A 15247-nucleotide genomic window follows, 5' to 3' on the forward strand; every position below is an offset into this window, starting at 1 on the left:
AGGAAAAAAAAAGGGGGGGGGCGGGAGGGGGGTGGATGGAAGTATACAGTTAGCCTTGAGCAAAAAAACCTCCTTGCCTTCATGTATAATGTAAGAGAAAATAACTTGTTCTGTGTTCAAAAAAGGAAAACCCAATTTGCCCGACTATCCCCACAATGTAGTTATGTCTCAGAAGATCTATATAAGTTAATGACAGATTATTAAGAGTTTTTAGGGTTTGGTTAAGATAAACATTAAAAGAATCTCCCCTTCCTTACCTGAAGGGCAAACCCCATTGGGTGGTCATCTGGGAGCCCATAGGGAGGCCTAGCCGCAGCAGGAGTCACACCCGCCATCTGCCTGCCCTTGAGGGAACTCATGCAAAGACTTTCCCTTCCCTCTTCACCTACTCCTCTAGTTCCTTAACCTGCACCTTCTCCCACTCTGCTCCAATACTAAACTGTCAGATTACCTTTTTCCCCATTTCAAAGTCAATGATCCCCAGCCAGAAGCAGAAGGCAATCTGTGTCTCACGCAAGGCCATCTACAGTCCATCCGTCATCTCCAAACAATCCTCAAGCACCCCACATCTCTGCAACTATAAGACCATTCTAATTCCTGAAACACATCCAACCTTCTCACTGGAGATTATAATCAGTCTTGTTCTAGCTATGACAGCCACATATTCTTATGCGCAAGGGCACTGGCCAAGGGGACAGAGGCTGAATGGAGCTGAAATTCAGCTGCCATTCTGCTTGCCAAGCCACATGCCCTGACAAGAAGCTGTCAGGAAGAAGGGGCACCCCTCTATAATTTGCACAAGGGAACCACATGGCTAACAGAGGCCCCAGCCTCAACATTTATGCCTTGAGTATTTAACTGGACTCCCACTGTAGCTACAAGAATGGTTTTTTAATATTCCTTACTATTTACAGACCAAAGACTCCAAGGAGATGCCTACTTTCCCAGTCCTTACATACATATAGTTATGGCCTCACTGGGGTGATTCCCCAGGTGATTTTTATTCCTACCCCCATATTGTAAATCTCTGATAACTTAAATGTAAGCATAGAGCAGAGGTCTGGGGAATTCTTTAAGCAGAAAGGCAAACACTTCAAATCCTGTGTAGAGACTGCTAGAGCAACATCCCAAATCCTCCTCCAGTACTCCATTTGCCCTTCGGTCCTTGGTCAACAGGGGCTCAGCAAAAGAAAAACCACAACTCCTTCCTGCAGATGAGTTTTCATCTAGTACGATCTTCTCTTATAAATGCAAATTACTTTCATGTTTTGTAAATGCAAGCCACCAACACAAGAGTACTCAAATCCAAACATGCCATTCCCTAGTTTAAAATTCTTCACACAAAAATCTGAAAGTATAGCAACGTTTTCAGCATGTGGCCCCTGCCTAACTCCCAAGACCATTTCTCAGTTCTCTCTAGCATAACTACCCTCTATTCCCAGTCATACCAAATACCCAATAGTCTCTGAGTATCCTGAGATGTTCACAAGACATGCATGATCTGGCCCTGCCTATGTTTTGTCCCACACAGGTATCATACCACTCATGTACTACCCATAATGGCCAACCATTACCTCTTCCCAAATTCACTCAACTCTTGTCATTACTGCTATCTCAGTTAGAAACAGTCTACTCACAACATTTTACCTAGCTCAATCCCAGTCACCCTCGAGTCTTTGGTTGGTATATAGTAAGGAATATTAAACACTTCCTCCAAGAAGCTTTCCCAGATTATACATTCTTGTAAACTAAATTTTTTTTCCATAGAATTTCACATAAAATTACTTGTATATTTCCCCTACTTGGTTTTAAAGTTTCATGACGATGATTCCATGTAAGTTTATTCCCTGCTGCATTCCCAGGATACCACCTGGTGCAAAGTGGATGCCCAGTAAACACTTATCAATGATGACAAACCCAAAATTCATTTTAATTTCTATATCTATGCTGTCCATTACAGAAGCCATTACCAACAGATGGCTGCTGAGCTCTAGAAATATATGAGAACGGGGGCACCTGGGTGACTTAGTGAGTTAAGTGTCTGCCTTCCTCTCAGGTCATGAACCCAGCGTCCTGGAACTGAGCTCTGAGACAGGCTCCCTGATTAGCAGAAGCCTGTTTCTCCCTCAGCTGCTCCCCCTGCTTATGCTTGTTCCCTCTCTCTCTCTCTCAGGCCAGAAGGCCAGCACACATCAGAACAAACTGAATTATGTTCCAAGTATAAAACATATACTAGATTGCAAAGACTTAGTTTAAAAAAAAAATCAAATTAAGTAAAACATCTCATTAACTTTTTACATTCATTAAGTATTGAAATGAGGGGCAACTGGGTCACTCAACTGGCTGACCATCCAATTCTTGATTTTGGTTCAGATCATGATCTCAGGGTCATAGAGATCAAGTCCTGCTTTAGGCTCCACATTCAGTGAGGTGTTGGCTTGAGATTCTCTCTCTCCCCCTCTGCCCCTCTCCCAACCTGTGCAGGTGCACATGTGGGCATGCTAAGATAAATAAATAAATCTTTTTTAAAAAAATGTTGAAATAACACGTTTTGAATATATATATATATATATATATATATAATACTAAAAACATCAATTTCAATACAACTACTAGACAATTTTAAATAACCAATATAGCTCATATTAATGGTTTGCATTATAGATGTATGGAGCAGTGCTGGTCTAGAGTGTCCTTTCTTCCATCTGCTAACTTCTCATCAGTCAACACTAGTCGTTCCTAGGGAGACTTCCCTGAGTGCACACTGAAACTGGGTTCTTCACAGCACCCTCCATCATTGTACTCAAAGCTCATTATGTTAACTTGTGACTGCCTCCTTAAAATCTTTCAAAAGAATTTAATGAAGAAATAAAAATCATTACTCACTTCAATTAAGTCTTATTATAGACTCTTTGACTTGAGCTTTACTTCCTTAAAATGGAGTAAGATCTCAGGAGTGAACAGAAGTTAAAAATAAAAAGTAAGTGATAGCCTACCATGGTAAAGAATAAGGAATTCGAGATCCCTGGGTGGCACAGCGGTTTAACGCCTGCCTTTGGCCTGGGGCACGATCCTGGGGTCCTGGGATCGAATCCCACGTCAGGCTCCCTGCATGGAGCCTACTTCTCCCTCTGCCTGTGTCTCTGCACCTCTCTCTCTCTGTCTCTCATGAATAAATAAAATCTTTAAAAAAAAAAAAAAATAAGGAATTCCGTAAACAAGATCCTGCCTAACCTAGGGAATATATTCCAACAACTCCCCATTATCTTTTTTTTTTTAACTCCCCATTATCTACTAGGCTAAGAGGAAAATCCATCCGTTACCCCTGAGGAGTTCCAAAGCATCCTAGGAAAACTAAAAATTCTCAGTAGTAGTACCTACTACTCCAGAAAACCTGCTATCACCCTACCTAAGCTACAACATCCCCACCTCCCTAAAACCTGCTTGAAATACAGCTACATAGTCTTCATTAACATAATGCTTTGGCCAATGATGCAGACACAAAAATTAACGTTCAAGAATTTCAAAGTTGTGGTTGCTGTGGGAACGCTAATTCCAACTGCACGGCACAGATGCGAATCGTGGAGTACTCCCAATACTGATAAAATTGGAGATGTCTATTTACTCTGTGCAATGAGGCACAGCTACAGTTACTGAGAGAACCTTATTTTGGCATTTCTAGGCTTTCATGCATTTAAATTCTCAACCTTACCACAATACCATTTGCTGCATTAAACTGCCTCCTCTGTGTGTCTGGGGGCGGGGGGGGGGGGGGGGGGGTGTAAAAAGAACTGATTGGCCAGACATTCAAAGAACCCATCCTGTATATGTTTCTTATGCATGATTTGATTCAAAAGACAATCATGATATTTTTATTTTACTCTTTGGGCTGTCTGTAAACTCTCATGCAAATGAAAATAGGGCATGAATTTCAACTTGTAAATGCACCAAGACATGTGTACGTGCAAAACATCAGAAAAGCACATTTCTTGTCTTTAGAACTATAAAAGGGATAAATTAAAGCACAGAGCACTAATGTCAACCATGCTGTGTTTAATTTCTGAAAACTGGCCAAACATCTGCCTGTGACACTGGCACTCAGTTACACACTGTAGTTATCAGAGAGTAAAAATAAGAGTTGGAAAGAGGTCTGTAAAAACAAGATACAATCAAACAAATTCAAGAAACACTTCAATCCCTATCTCCAACTTTTCGTAACCATGGAAAGAAAATTTAAAAGACAACTGCCAGCCCAGGTAGCTCAGTGGTTTAGCGCCACCTTCGGCCCAGGGGGTGATCCTGGAGACCCGGGATGGAGTCCCAACTCGGGCTCCCTGCAGGGAGCCTGCTTCTCCCTCTACCTGTGTCTCTGCCTCTCTCTCTCACTCTCTCTCAAGAATAAATAAATAAATATAAACAAATAAAAGACAACTGCCTGCAAACTACCAACTCTTATAGTTTTCATCTTAAACATTTCTCAAAATTGATATGCCAATCATACACGTTGGTTGAGCAAGCACCTTTGCGGCCAAAAGATCCAACAAATAGCAAAAAACAGTGTAACTCATAATTAGTTACCACTCACAGATTAAGCAGGTGACTCCAGAGAATATATATACCAAGATCCATTTCTTCCTTGAACAAAACATATGCAACTTTCAAATCAAAATGAATGGGCCTTATAATCATGCACCTGAGATACAGACCTCCTCTCTTTATTCTCAGAGAAGTAAAATCCTGTTATAAATAAAACTTAACCACTGCCTCACATATCTCAACCCTCTCTCTCTCAAACCCCCTAGGGAGGAATGCCAGTAATGCCCACCCAAAATGAAGCAGAGCAGTGCATGTGGTCCAGGAGAAACTGATGTCTGCCCAATGACAGTGAGGCTACAGACGTTAATAAATATTTTGGAGATATAAAATATTGTCATTTAGCATTCTCACATATATGTACCATGTTTAAGTATTCTCCAGCATCTTCCCTTTGGTTTTTGAAAAGAGGCTCCATTGCCTCCCTATTCTCACCTGCGTGTTCTCCCCTTCCAGCCTCGGTGGTCGGATACTGGACAGGTGGATGGTCTTGTAATCACCAGAGTTGAGTTTCACAACAATGGCATCTGCATTCAGCACCTGCATCACCTGTGGGCAAAAGGCAAAAATACTTAAACCTGCTCCAATGGCCCAGATCTCACAGCACACATGCTAAGGAGTAAGGCCCACCATAGTCACAGGGAGGAATGTCAGATCAATAGCCATCTGAGGGTAGATCCAATATCATCCTTCAAGGTGTAACTATGTTAGATAAAATAATGCTAGAATTATCAATCCTCTAAAGACCATATTGTGATTTCTCAATGAGACAGAATCTGTATCATTCATAAAAGTGATCTTTTTTATCTTTTGCCCTGACCAAGACTTGTGGTTAACTACAAAGCTTACTGGAAATCTAGTCTATACATGTTATTCAAGATATTCTTTGAAACAAATTCTAAACTAAAATCAAAATCCCTATTTCAATGTTAATCTAGGAAAAGAGGTAAGGGCTGGATTAGAAGACATTAGCACTGGATAAGAACCAAAATATGATGTCCCTAAAGAGCAGAAAAAAATCAAAGACAAGTGAAGGGCAAAAAGAACTGTCACCACAGTGTGGGGAAAGGAGAGGCTCAGCTGTTCATCTCATAGTAAACGTTTCAAAATGCTAAGACATTACTTCAACTACTCTGAAAGCCAACTTTTCAGAATACTACCATAGACAACTTTGTTTTAGACCACAATATCAGTAACACTGGAGCACAATCTCAGCTAAAAAAGATTAACTTCTACTGTTGAGAAACCTACAAGGATACCTACTCCAAAGACAAAAGCACAAATATTCCTCTGTGGAGGTTATTAGAACATTCCACCAGGGTGTATAGAATGAAATTGCATTGAAACCAGCCTAGGACTACATCAGGGTTTTAACTAGAACCCATAATTCAGCTTCCAGTCTACAGTTCACCTGATTATAGTCAGAGCCTGTTGTTACAAAGCTGTTTGGGATTTTTATTTTTTGGTGGGGTTTTTGCTTTTTGGGTGGGGTTTTTGTTTTTTTACACAAGTAATACTTTTCTACAAGGCAGCTATTGACTACAAATCACTGTCACCATCCACTTTGTCTGCAGAATCAAAACCAACTCTTCCAGGTTTCAATCAGGCTCCATGAGGAGCCAAAAGGCAGCTAAACAAACTACAGGGTAAGCTGCCACAGTGAGGGAAGACTCGCAAAATTTCCCTCCTCTTTCATGCAACAAACAAAAGGAGCTAGACTTTCCTTTGCTATGGTGGATATCACACTGATAAGTATCCTAAGAGTCCTCTCTATTCCATGGAAGGCTTCACATCTTTTAAAACAGAATACAACCATTTACTTGCAGACTCCTCCAAAAATGGCTATTCTCTACCTTTTCCAAAGAACAAGCCAACCACATACCAAAAAGAGTAAAGACTGATTTAAGGGGCAATGTGAAGGAAGAGCAAAAACCAAAAGCAAGTGAGAAATTATACATGATAGGAAATAGCAGGGAAAAAAATGCCATCAGACAGAATGAATGGGAAAAAAAAAAAAAAGATGATGGTTAGAATTAAACTGTAGTCCATGGAAGGCTGACCATGGCTGGCAGATGTGGTAAAACCCAGGGATTTATTCCCAAGTAATGGGAAGCACGTTTAGGGAAAAACAGGCCAGTGACCAGCAGAATAATAAAGGTCTGAGAAAGAATGGTGTAAATTAAGAGAGCGGGTATTTTCAAATATCTAAGATTAACTTGCAAACCTCAACACAGCAAAAGATCGTCTCAAATAGCCATAGCCATTCTGCTTTAACCTTTTGACAGATCTGAGAATCACAAAAGCTAAACACAAAGGCAACAAGAACCCAAAATTTGCCTGGCCAGAAAAAAAGTCCAAGGGCAATCAAAAGCATGATTTGTGGCCACCCGAGGACCACAAGGTCAGGGCTGGTTACCTGGGTATGGGTGGTACCAAAGTTTACCAGACCCTCCAAATCAAAGAACAATCACGCAGAACTTAAAAACAGCCCAAAAGGTATCACCAAAACTACAGATTCACCAACTGAAAGAAAAAGAGTACATCTTGTTCTCATTACCATCTAGACACATTAACACCAAGCAAAAATGCCCGTCACAATAGAATCTTCCTCCCACTCCCTAAAGATACCAGTAGTGGCTTGGACAACTGACCAAGAAAAAGACCACAGTTGATGATTCTCTACCCTTCAAAATCCCACATTTGGGTAAAAGGAGAAGTATCATAAAACGGATGACAAAACTTTTGTGGGGTAAAGTATCCATGATACATGTGATTCTGCTATCCAGCCTTCAAACCAGAGAAGAAAAATTCCACAAAGCCATACCAAGCAAAACAGCTATTACAGCAAATCAATACTGCTCCTCCTTCAAAAGTACAAGACTATCATCTTGAATGCACACATCTCACAGAATTCCTAAATCTCAGTGACAGAGCTACACATTCCTCTCACACCAAAACTAACTATTATTAAATTATCAAATGCCAAAAACAGAGAAATTCCCATGATCAAGACATGAGAAATACCTAGACAGTTTTCACTCCCTCATCATGCTCAGAGGAATAAAACCAGGGAAAGCACTGTAGTGCTCACACCTTCACCCCCTGATTACAGAATGTGAAGATCTAAGCATACCCCTGTGACAAGTTACTGGTATTCGTCACCCCTTAGAATGTGTTAGCAGTAGCAGCAAATGGATTCTTAGAGCTGTAAATTTCAGGCCTCAGCAGCAGACTTTCTGCTCAGCATCTCCCTGATTAGAAACCTCCTCTTCAGGAACTGCACTCTGATGTTGGCAACCTAACAAGGCTCGGCTTTCTGAAGAGGTGTATAGTGAGTGCATGTGTGTGTGTCCATGTGTGTATGTAAGTGGGGTTTACGACTTTTATTCCTCTTTAAATTGTGTCATTACTGTCCAGAGAACAAGCAAGCAGCTCCTGCACAGACACGGAAGAAGCAATAAAATACAGAACATAAAGACTCCTAACTCGGGGAAACGAACTAGGGGTGGTGGAGGGGGAGGAGGGCGGGTGTTGGAGGGGAATGGGTGACGGGCACTGAGGTGGACACTTGACGGGATGAGCACTGGGTGTTTTTCTGTATGTTGGTAAATTGAACACCAATAAAAATTAATTAAAAAAAAAAATAAAAAAAAAAATAGTGGTTACAGTCACGTACTGTGCAATAAGTAAAATGAAGAGTGGATTACTGTTCAAAGCCTGCTCATCAGCACTGCTGCAGACCACATTTGTAACCGTGATATTTCGTATGGTGCTTTCACCAGGGTAAGTCTATGTATGCCTGCGTCACTCACTCTCTCCACAAGCTATGAATCCCCTAATCACTCCACCCCTATACACACCTACCAAACCACATACTTCAGGATATAATCTAAGAGGCAGGGGCTTCTGCACCACAAAATTCACTAGCTGGACTCAAAATACAAGCCCTAAATCCAATTTCTCCATTTCTTGAAGCCCAATTGTAAAAGGAAAAATGAGTGGCTTAATGATGATGAGCGTAGGCTAAGGGCTGCCACAAGTCAAGAGAACTGCAGAGGTCTGTCAGGGGCAAGGGACAGTCATTCCCATCCTTGGCCTGCTGCCATACTCTCCATCTGCAGAGCCTGTCCATAGTGCTCACCAGGAGGCCAAAGGCTGCTACTGCTCAGCTTCCTAAACCCCTGCAGCATATATAAAACGAGCAAAAAGAGCCACCAACAGTTTCCTGAGCTACAGAGATCCTCAGAATAGCTCCCTAGACACAACTACCAATACTCCCAAAGCTGCCTAAATTGTCAGTGCTGGACAAAAATAAAAGGACCATCAGCGCACACAGGGCTTCTCTGGGTGTCACCAAGGAGTGCCCCTGATGAAGTTACTGGGAATGCGACACCAAATACCCTTATTACTGTCTAAAATCATGACACCCAGCTGCTTCTCCTGCTCCTTAAGACTGAATGCTGCTAGGTCTCTTCTCCCCAAAGCTAATCGTGGAAACACCACTGAAGCAGAACCAGAAGTGGGTAAAAAGTATGTCCTAACTGTTAACAGCAATGGCCTGGAGCCACACCCCCTACATGCCTGAGCCTCCCCCAGAAGGGTACAGCGGTCACCCTATACCCTTGACAAAATACTAAGCACAACAATATCTTGATGCAAGTAATTCCAGGCACCTAAGTATGAGCAAGCAGATTAGTTGATAATAAGTAATTAAAAAGAAACCAGGCATCAGACCAATTCCAACAGATGGGGCACCCTACAACATAACTGACCAGTACTCTACAAAACTGTCATGGTTATCAATAGCAAAGAAAGTCTGAGAAACTACCACATCCAAAAGGAACCTAACGAGACATGACAACTAAATTTAGTGTGCTATGGTGGGTGAGATTCTGGAACAGAAAAACAGGCTAGAGAAAAACTAAGGAACTCTAACTAAAGTATGGACTTCAGTTGATAATAACATATCAATATTGGTACACTAATTATAAATGTACCAAACTAATGTCAGGTAATAGAAAAAACTGGGAGGAGGGCAGGGGTAATGTAGGAACTCTGTACTATCTGCTCCATTTTTCTGTAAATCTAAAACTGTCTTGAAAAATAAAATCTCAATTGAAAAATACCAAGTAAATTTTTTTTTAACAAAGCTTTTCTATTTCAACTTTATTTTCCTATCAGCAAATCAGCTTACTAACTTAAGCTACAAAATCAAGTCTTGATCTCTTTTTGGTGCAGAGGACCACCTTCCTAACCAAACCATCCCCAGAACTTCCTCTTCACCTGAAAGCTCTCTGTCAAAAGTCCAGGAAATAGCCAGTATTTTGTTGTTGTTGTTCTCTCCACATTACCAAATGCAAATATAATGGGAAAGTCTAGATAATACCAAAAATATTAAAAGGTGGCTTTGTTTAAAAGCCATCTCAGAGAGGCATGACAATAAAACTCCAGTCAGAGCTATGACTAGAAGCATAGCAAAAAATGATCAGGGCAAGACCAAGTAAGTCCTAGAATCCACTGCATGCTTCCATGAATAGCTTTAACCTGACCTCCAAAACTGCACATGCCACCAAGTCCAGACAGTTGACTATTTAGGATAATCTTCCAGACAGAGCCCTAGATGATAGCCCCTTGAAAGCAGGAATCACTTCTCATTCTTCTGCATCTTCTCAAAGCAGAAGGGCTCTGCTTGTTTAAGCAATCACTCAATACAGAGAACCAAGCAAGAGGCCTTTAATCAAGGCAGTGAGAAGACTCCACCTCCTAAAAACATGCTGTCAACTCCCCATCCTTCCCACCACCCTTTAGTGTTATTCGGGTCTGTAAAATCTGCAAGGCCCAAGAATCCAGCAGCAGGGACAGGGAAGCCAAACCACGTGCTCAGGGGACCATATGGCTACAAACAGCACAGATCAGCTAAAACGCCACAGGGAAGGCAGGCAGGAAACTGGCAAGCCACAACAGGCAGAAAAGTCTCAAGCAGGCTCAGCTAATCGCTGTGAAGTGAACATGTTTCTCTGCTAACCTGGAGAGACAGGGAGAGTCCTCCCTTGCATTTCCTTAAGAAGTGAAACTGTTTAAGCAGAGGATGGAAAACATTCTTTCAGCAGGCTACATGTATCAAGACAATACTCTGTTGATTTCAAGTTCCTAGGATGTGAGACTTGACCAATACATCTTATCTACAGCATCAGTTCCAGAAATCACCTATAGGGCCCAAGAGGCATCTAGTTCAAGAGTTCACAGGTTACTTTTAGCTGTTCCCTATACAATTAGCTTCTAGGAGACAGGGTAGGTGACTGCTGAAGAGAGAACCATTATTTGTTCAGGCCTTACAGTCACATGAGCCTCAAAACAATCCTTCAGCAAAAACTTGTAGGACCATCAGGCTGTGTTTGTGAAGTCTCAGGGCACCTTAGGACCCTTTGAGGTTTCCTTAAAAAGTAGCATAGTATAGGGGTGCTCAAAGGGTTAAGCATCTGCCTTTGCCTCAGGTATTGAGCCCGGGGTCCTGGGATGGAGCCCCACATTGGACTCCCTGCTCGGTGAGGAGTCTGCTTCTCCCTCTGCCCCTCCCCTGCTTGTGCTCACTCACTTGTGCTCTCTCTCTCTCTCTCAAATAAATAAATAAATAAATGATCTTTTAAAAAAATAGTAGCATAGTATAAACAGACATTTTCATCAGGTAAAATGACTACAAAACAGCAGTTGGGTTCTAGGTTATGAAAAGAAACACAGATCATTTTTTTGTTTTTGGACATAACATTGATAACCTGTGCTCTACAACGGAGGATAGCAAACTATGGCCCAAGGGCCATCTAGCCCATTCCCTACGGTTGTAAACAGAGTTTTACTGGAACACAACCGTGCTCATTTATTTACATATCATTCACAGTCTGTTTTCTTGCTAGGGCAGCAGTCAAGCAGGTACAACAGATTATATGGCTCATAAAACATAACTTTTTCCTATATGGTCCTTTAAGAAAGTTGGTCCACCTCTGTTCTACAGCATGTTAGAAAATGAACACATGTAGGGCTGGCTATACATGGTTAACATTCCTAGAAAGCAATTTGGTAAATATGTTCTAAAACATTCCTGTGGAAATAACTGCCATTTACATAGATTTATTCCATTTTCTAAATAATGGAAAAATTATACACTATACAAATATCGACCTATTGGGGACTGGTTACATAAATTATGCAGTCTTACAATGGAACATTATGAACAAACTAAACAAACTCAAACATTTACTTTGGCACCCTTTCTAAATACCTTTAAATAAAAATAAAGGGATTGGGGGGGCGGAGAAGTCCAATAGAACAAATATAACAAGAGAGAAGAATAGAGCAACAAAACATTGGAAGCTAGAAAGCAGATGAGTGGTAACAGACTCCACACACTCACATAAGGTAAATCCTGGCCTAGTGATAAGAAAACCTAATAGCCAATCTGATTTATACTGCAAAGTTTCCCACCGGCCAAGATAAAGAAATTGCCAAATCAGAAATCTCAAGTGGAGATGAAAATTGGACCAAAACCTAGGACTAGATTTCAAGTATATACCATAAATCCCATATATAAGTTCACTGTTTTAACCCAGTGTTTAAGATCTTGTTCTAAAATAAGAGAGAAAAAAATAAATAAAATAAAATAAAATAATAAAATAAAATAAAGAGCTAAGGACCACCAGGTAACAAGGAAAGACTCTCATACAAAAAATAAGAGACTAGGGATCCCTGGGTGGCGCAGCGGTTTGGCGCCTGCCTTTGGCCCAGGGCGCGATCCTGGAGACCCGGGATCGAATCCCACATCAGGCTCCCGGTGCATGGAGCCTGCTTCTCCCTCCGCCTGTGTCTCTGCCTCTCTCTCTCTCTCTGTGACTATCATAAATAAAAAAATAAAAAAATAAAAAAAAAAATAAGAGACCAAACTAACTAAAAAGAATTAAAAACAACTTGGAAAATATACACTATGCAGGGAAAAGAAATTCTCAAAAAATTATAATTACTCAGAAAGGTAATAGATGATATTTCATCTCTGAAACAAGTAATATTACTATTAAAAATAACAAGAAAAAATACACAGATAAATCAAGAGAATGGAATAAAGAGGCCCAGAAATAAATTCACAATTACATGGTCAATTAATCTACAACAAAGAAAAAGAATATACAATGGAGAAAAGACAGTTTCTTCAGTAAATGGTGCTGGGAAAATTGGACAGCTACATGCAAAAAAAAAAAAAAAAATCAAAGTGAACTGCTCTCTTACACCATAAACAAAAATAAACTCAAAATGGATTAAAGACCTAAATGTAAGACCTAAAACCATAAAACATCTAAAAGAAAACATAGACAGTAATCTCTTGGACATAGACCTTAGCAATGTTTTTCTCTGGATCTGACTCCTCAGGGAAGAGAAACAAAAGCAAAACATAAACTACTGGGGCTACATCAAGCTAAAAAGCTTTTGCAGGCCAAAGGAAATCATCAAAAATGAAAAAGAACCTACTAAACAAGATATTTACAAATGAAGTATCCTGATAAGGGGTTAGTACCCAAAATATATATAAAGAACTCCACAGAACACCATCAAAAAACAATCCAACTTGAAAATGGACAGAGGACTTGAATAGGCATCTCTCCAAAGAAGACATGCAGCTGGCCAACAGACACACGTAAAGATGCTCAACCTCACTTATCACCAAGGAAACGCAAATCAGAACCCCAAGAAGGTATTACCTCATACCTGTCAGAATGGCTAGTGTCAAAAGACAAGAAATAAGAAGTGTTGGTAAGGATGTAGAGGAAAGGAAACCTTTACCCATTAGTGGTGGGAATATCAACCGGTGCAGCCACTGTGGAAAACACAATGGAGGTTCCTCAAAAAAAAAAAAAAAAAAAAAAAAAAAAAGAAAAACACAAAACCATACAACCCAGTAACTATATCTCTGGATATACTCAAAGAAAGCAAAGGCACTCATTTGAAAAGATACATGCACCTTAATGTTTACAGCAACTTTATAATAGCCAAAATATGGAAGCAACCTAAGTGCCCACGGATAGGTGAACAGATAAAAAAGATGTGAAGTGTGGATACACATAGGTGCACAGGCATGCGTGCGTGTGCGCAAGCGTGCGCGCGCACACACACACACACACACACACACACACACACAGTGGAATATCACTCCACCTTTAAAAAAAGCGAAATCATGCCATTAACAACAATATGGATGAAGCTAGGGGGTATCAGGCTAAGTGAAACAAGTTAGAAAAAGACAAATACCACATGATTTCACTTAAAAAAAAAAAAGGGTGGGGGGGGGATGACAAGCAAACGTATAAAACAGAAAGATTCGAATACAGAGAACAAGAAGTTGGTTGTTGCCAGGGGGCTGGGAGGTGTGGGAAATGGTGAAGGCAAAACAGGTGAAGAGATTAAAAAATAAGTAACATAGATGAAAAGCATAGGAAATATAGTCAATGATAGCATAATAACACATTTCATATGATGATGAATGATAACTACTCTTATTGTGGTAATCACTGTATAATGTATAGAATCATCAAATCACTATGTTATACACCTGAAACTAATATAATACTAATATAATATGCCAGTTACATTGCAATAAAAAATAAAAGAACCATCCAGAGAACAAAAAAAAAAAAAAAAAAAAAAAAAAAAAAAACCAAGCTCTTAAAATATCATAAATGAAATATTCAGTATAGGGCTAAAGGGTAAATATGAAAAAATTAAGAACAAGAGACAAAGATTGAAAAACAGGAAAAAACTAGAAGACCAGTCAACAGAGTCAAACACCTGCTAGAAAATAGCAGAGAAATTAGCTGGAAATCAACAACAAAAAGTAGTTGAAGTTCCCAGACACAAAGGGCTAAAAATCAAAAAGTATAATATGCTCACTCATGGATATACACAATGCACTACTGTGAAATTTCACAATGCACATAAAATAAGAATATGCAAAAACTTTGTAGAAAGAAAAAAGACAAATCATATAAGGATGAGGAATCAAAATGGTATCAGACCTCTTAAAAAGAAAAACAAATTTCCAATAGCTAAATGACAGTGGAGCAATGCCTTCACAATTCTGAAGGAAAGTAACTTCTAACATAAAATTCTATATCCAGCTAAACTGTCGATCAAGTTTAATTACAAAATAGACATGAAAAGTCTCAAAACATTTACCTGCCAAGCACTCTTCCCAAGAAGCTACAGAATGTGTGCCACCGAAATAAAGTAGTAAATTATAAAGCCATGGGATCCAGCAAACATAGCTCCAACCCAGAGTAAGGCAAAGAAAACCCCAGGAAAATGGTGAAGATATCCAAAGATGGCAGCTCTATAACAGTGAAAAAGAACAAAGAACTAGTCCAGATTGACACAGGTCACAAGGCTCCTGGAGGGTATTACTGAAAAAGATAAAATTAACAGGCTGATGAATCAGTGTCTTAAGGGGAGATTTAGACAGGTAGAGTCTGGAGGTCAAATTAACAAGTACATAAAAAATACATAAACTTTTAAAATTATTAAATCCAGGGTAAACAAAAAGTTCTGCACAGAATGAAATGTAATCATAATATATTATATGGCTCAGTGGTAATTAGCATTTACAAAGTAAAGACTG

At 39.9% G+C, this 15247-nt stretch overlaps 1 protein-coding gene across 1 annotated transcript in view; it reads right to left on the reverse strand.

Moving 5' to 3' along the window:
- Positions 1-15247, reverse strand: part of SND1 (staphylococcal nuclease and tudor domain containing 1) — a 417294-nt gene that overhangs the window by 348930 nt on the left and 53117 nt on the right. Inside the window, exon 10 of the mRNA XM_026010782.2 lies at positions 5029-5142. Within this exon, the coding sequence (XP_025866567.2) occupies positions 5029-5142 (114 nt within the window). The remainder of the gene's footprint in view (positions 1-5028; positions 5143-15247) is intronic.

The sequence above is a fragment of the Vulpes vulpes genome, chromosome 7 (assembly GCF_048418805.1).
Source record: "Vulpes vulpes isolate BD-2025 chromosome 7, VulVul3, whole genome shotgun sequence".
Taxonomy (NCBI): Eukaryota; Metazoa; Chordata; class Mammalia; order Carnivora; family Canidae; genus Vulpes; species Vulpes vulpes.